The sequence below is a fragment of the Corvus brachyrhynchos genome, unplaced genomic scaffold (genome assembly GCF_000691975.1).
Source record: "Corvus brachyrhynchos isolate BGI_N302 unplaced genomic scaffold, ASM69197v1 scaffold933, whole genome shotgun sequence".
Classification (NCBI taxonomy): domain Eukaryota; kingdom Metazoa; phylum Chordata; class Aves; order Passeriformes; family Corvidae; genus Corvus; species Corvus brachyrhynchos.
Window position 1 is genome coordinate 274,526 of NW_008237401.1, and position 4,586 is coordinate 279,111.

The window sequence follows — 4,586 nt, forward strand, 5'->3', positions numbered from 1 at the left end:
GACATCATCAACACGGAGCACGAGAATGTCAAGTACCTGCCGGGGCACAAGCTGCCCCCCAACGTGGTAAGTGTGGGCTGCCAGCAGCCTCTCCGAGGGGCAGAGCTGACGACCGGGCTCTGCAGAGAGGCCAGCAGCTCTGGGGGTTGCTGGAACCCCGGGGTGTGAAGGCAGGGGATGCACCGGGCTGTGCGGGGCTCAGTTGTGCCCTCCCTCTGACCTTCATCTGTGCTTGGATGAGCTGCAGCCCTGGCTGCTCTCACTGCCCACCTTTGCCCCTGCTCTGGCATCCCACAGACTGGGCTGGAGGCCATGTGGATACCTCTGAGCTGGCATCATCCCATCTGCTCCAGCCCCTCTGCCCTGCCAGCTCCAGCAGGGACCTCAGCATGGTGACTTTGGGCTCTTCCTTCCCTTCCAGCTTCCCAGTCCCTAATGACAGTCACATTTTATTCAGGTGGCAGAGCCAGACTTGCTCAAAGCCTGTGCAGGGGCCGATGTCCTCCTGTTCGTGGTGCCCCACCAGTTCATCGGCCAAGTCTGTGACCAGCTCAAGGGCCACGTGAAGAAAGAGGCTGTTGGGGTGTCGCTCATCAAGGTGTGAGCAGGAGCAGCACTCGCCAGGGTGCTGGGCCAAGGCAGGGGAGCTGGAAGCAGCCTGGCTTGGAGGGGCTGCTAGGGGGATCCAGGGATTTTGGAGAAGAAATGGGCAGTGGGGGGAAGAAGGGAAGTGGGGGCAGAGTCTTTGTGGGGATTTGGAGGTGTTGGTGAAGAAGGGTGAGGGCATATGGGGGATCTCAGGTGCTGAGCAGGGCGCAGCTCTGCGTGTCAGGATTGGTTGGAGCATTGCAGCACAGGGAATGACGGGATTGGTGTCCAGGAGGGGCAGGTGCTCATGGTCTGGTTGGCAAGGTGATGTTCAGTCAAAGGTTGGACTCAGTGTCCTTAGAGATCTTTCCCAGTCTAATTAATTCTGTGCTCTCTGTCCCTGGCTGTCTCCCAGGGCGTGGATGAAGGACCAGATGGGCTGAGATTGATCTCAGACATCATCCATGAGAAACTGGGAATAGAAATGAACGTGCTCATGGGGGCCAACATTGCCAGCGAAGTGGCAGAAGAGAAGTTCTGTGAAACCACCATCGGTAAGGAGCCAGCATCCCTCCTCGTTAGCAGCTTTCGTTTGTGATGAGCAGAAGAGGCAAAGGGTGGAGTACAGCGCAGCTCAGAGTCCTGCTGCCTCGGGTGAACTGGCCCTGTTCCCTGGGAAGGCAGGAGACTCCATAGGAGCTGGCTGAGCTCATTCCCAGGGTTTACAATGGGATCACTTGCTTCATTAACAATAGAGTTGTGTAGCTGAAAATTCCTGCCAGCATGGACCCGGCATCAGGCAGCTGCCTGGCACAAATTAAAGGAGTGGGCACCAAGAGGCCCTTTAGGAATAAGTTCCATCCTTGATCTCCTTGGGCTTCACAGGATGCCCACCTGGATCTCATGTTGTTACCAGCGAGGGCTGCTTGGAAGTTCATCTGGTGACTGTTCCAACATCCTCCACGCTGTTGGGAACTGTGCAGAGCTCACCAGCTGTACAGAGCCAAAACAAACAGGACTGTTTGCTGGGTCAGAAGTTGTGGCCTGATCTCAGACATCATCCATGAGAAACTGGGAATAGAAATGAACGTGCTCATGGGGGCCAACATTGCCAGCGAAGTGGCAGAAGAGAAGTTCTGTGAAACCACCATCGGTAAGGAGCCAGCATCCCTCCTCGTTAGCAGCTTTCGTTTGTGATGAGCAGAAGAGGCAAAGGGTGGAGTACAGCGCAGCTCAGAGTCCTGCTGCCTCGGGTGAACTGGCCCTGTTCCCTGGGAAGGCAGGAGACTCCATAGGAGCTGGCTGAGCTCATTCCCAGGGTTTACAATGGGATCACTTGCTTCATTAACAATAGAGTTGTGTAGCTGAAAATTCCTGCCAGCATGGACCCGGCATCAGGCAGCTGCCTGGCACAAATTAAAGGAGTGGGCACCAAGAGGCCCTTTAGGAATAAGTTCCATCCTTGATCTCCTTGGGCTTCACAGGATGCCCACCTGGATCTCATGTTGTTACCAGCGAGGGCTGCTTGGAAGTTCATCTGGTGACTGTTCCAACATCCTCCACGCTGTTGGGAACTGTGCAGAGCTCACCAGCTGTACAGAGCCAAAACAAACAGGACTGTTTGCTGGGTCAGAAGTTGTGGCATTCAAAGTGTCTGTTTTATTAAACAACAGCAAACCTGCTGGGCAGAAGGCTGGGGAAGTGGAGCAGAGCCCACAACCCCTGTGAGCACACAGGACCCCGCAGGGACAGGGAGGACAAAAAGCTCCAACCCCAAATTTGCAACCTTTGAAGATGCCTTTAACCTATTGAGCATTCAGTAGGTCATTTCTGTCTTGCTTGACACAGCAGCAGGGGTTTTCCCTGTCTTCTGGGAATGCCAAGGTTGAACGTTGCTTATCTGTCAGGCAATGTGTGCCTGGCTCTCTGTGGACCTGCAAATGTTTAGCAATGTCCAGCGGTTGGGCAATAGGTTCCTCTCACTGGATGACCTTCATGAGAGCATGGACCTGCCTCAGGGTCTTCCCCATCATCTTCCTTCTCGTCCCTTTGTCTCCTCAGGCTGCAAGAACATGAAGCACGGGCAGATGCTGAAGGACCTGATGCAGACACCCAACTTCCGTGTGTCAGTGGTGCAGGAAGCCGATGCTGTAGAGATCTGTGGGGCTCTCAAGGTGGGTGTGCAGGGCTTGGTTAGCAGAGCCTGGGAGTCTGCAGGGCTCTGCAGGGAGCTCAGGGGAGGAGGGATGATGGGCACTGGCACAGACTGCAGCAAGTGCTTGGGATACACAGGCTGCTCATGGATGCAGCCAGGCCCTGAGCTCCGTTGGGAAGAGATCCCTCCACGTTGCCATTGTTTTCCAGAATGTGGTAGCCGTAGGAGCTGGTTTCTGTGACGGGCTTGGCTACGGCGACAACACGAAGGCTGCCGTGATCCGCCTGGGCCTGATGGAGATGATTGGCTTTGCCAAACTCTTCTGTAAGGGCCCTGTCACCCCCTCCACCTTCCTGGAGAGCTGCGGCGTTGCAGACCTCATCACCACCTGCTATGGGGGCCGCAACCGCAAGGTTGCCGAGGCTTTTGCCAAGACTGGGAAGGTGAGCAGAGCTGGAAGCGGCTGACCCTGATGTGTGTGGAGGAAGCTGTGTCAGGGGAGGTTTAGGTTGGATATCAGGAAAAGGTTCTTCACCTCCCCAAGGCTGCCAGAGTTCAAGGGGCGTTTGGACAACGCTCTCAGGCACAGGGTGGGATTGTTGGGGTGTCTGTGCAGGGCCAGGAGTTCAACTGGATGATCCTTGTGGGTCCCTTCCAACTCAGGATATTCCATGATTCTATGATACCTACATCAACCTGGTGAGCAGGCAGGGAGGTGATCCTGTGGGTTCTGCCTGCACTTGGCTGGTGCTGCAGTCCAGCTCCAGAGCAGGAACGTGGTGCAGCAGCCGGATTGCAGGTCCAGCTCCTCACTGCTGGGTTGTTTCAGTCCATCGAGCAGCTGGAGAAGGAGATGCTGAATGGGCAGAAGCTGCAGGGTCCCCAGACATCTGCTGAGCTGCATCGAATCCTCAAGAGCAAGAATGTAGTGGAGAAGTGAGTGCTGGAATCTCTGTGTGCTTTGTTGGGGTGGGGCTGGGACCTTTTCAGAAGCAGCAGGAGGGGAAAGCCCCTTGGTGTCTCTGCACTGCCCATGTCACACCAGCTGGGCAGGAATGGCCTGTTGGATGGGCCACAGTGCCACTGGCCCACCTGCTCCTGCGTGCCATGACAGAAGGCGAGGTGCTCAGACTCTGCCATCTCTGGTGACTTTCTTTGTCTGCCCACAGGTTCCCCCTCTTGACTGCTGTGTATCGGATCTGCTACGAGGGAAAACCTGTCACTGACTTCATCACGTGTCTCCAGAACCACCCTGAGCACATGTAAGGGGCTCTGCCTGCAGACCACAGGCCCTGCCGAGATGTGCTGAGAGCTCCTGCCCACACCAACCTGATCTGCTGCCACAGCCTTGGATGGAGTCCGGGTCTCCTGGGAGCCTTTTCAGACTGCTGGAAGGGCAGAGGTTCCCTTCCCCAGCCCTGGACACTGCCCCAGACACTAAGCCTGGCACAGAAGTACCTGCTGACCTCTTTCTCTCTTTGAAGGGCTCATTTAATTTCTGCTGCTGTCTAAGGTCTGCCCTGAGCAGGGCTGAACATCTTCCTCCTTCCACTTCTCTTGCCACAGTGGATTCAGCTCTGGGAAGGACTATGCCAGGCCATCGTGATAGATAAGGGCTGGGCACTGCCTGAGAGGGCAAACAGTGTCCCAAGTCCTCCCTCTTAGCCCCATGGGGCCACTCTGGGTGACACCAGCTCTTCCCTACCCGCTGCTGCTTTTGCATTCCCTGTCTGGTGGAGAGGGCACAGTCCCCTGCCAGGCTCCACCTGGTGAGTGGAGCTCCTCAGGACTTCCAGAGGTGCTGAGGATCTTTCTAAGCAGCACCAGCACAGACAATGGCATT

The 4,586-nt window shown here is 56.0% G+C and overlaps 1 protein-coding gene across 1 annotated transcript; it reads left to right on the forward strand.

Annotated features, from left to right (window-relative positions):
• Nucleotides 1-4,294, forward strand: GPD1 (glycerol-3-phosphate dehydrogenase 1; the record flags this gene model as incomplete). Its single annotated transcript, XM_008630966.2, has 7 exons — nt 1-66; nt 458-598; nt 1,004-1,142; nt 2,650-2,762; nt 2,953-3,186; nt 3,573-3,679; nt 3,913-4,294. Coding segments are annotated over 7 exons (897 nt in total), but the record flags the coding sequence as incomplete, so codon positions are not given.
• Between the last annotated feature and the right edge of the window lie 292 nt (nt 4,295-4,586).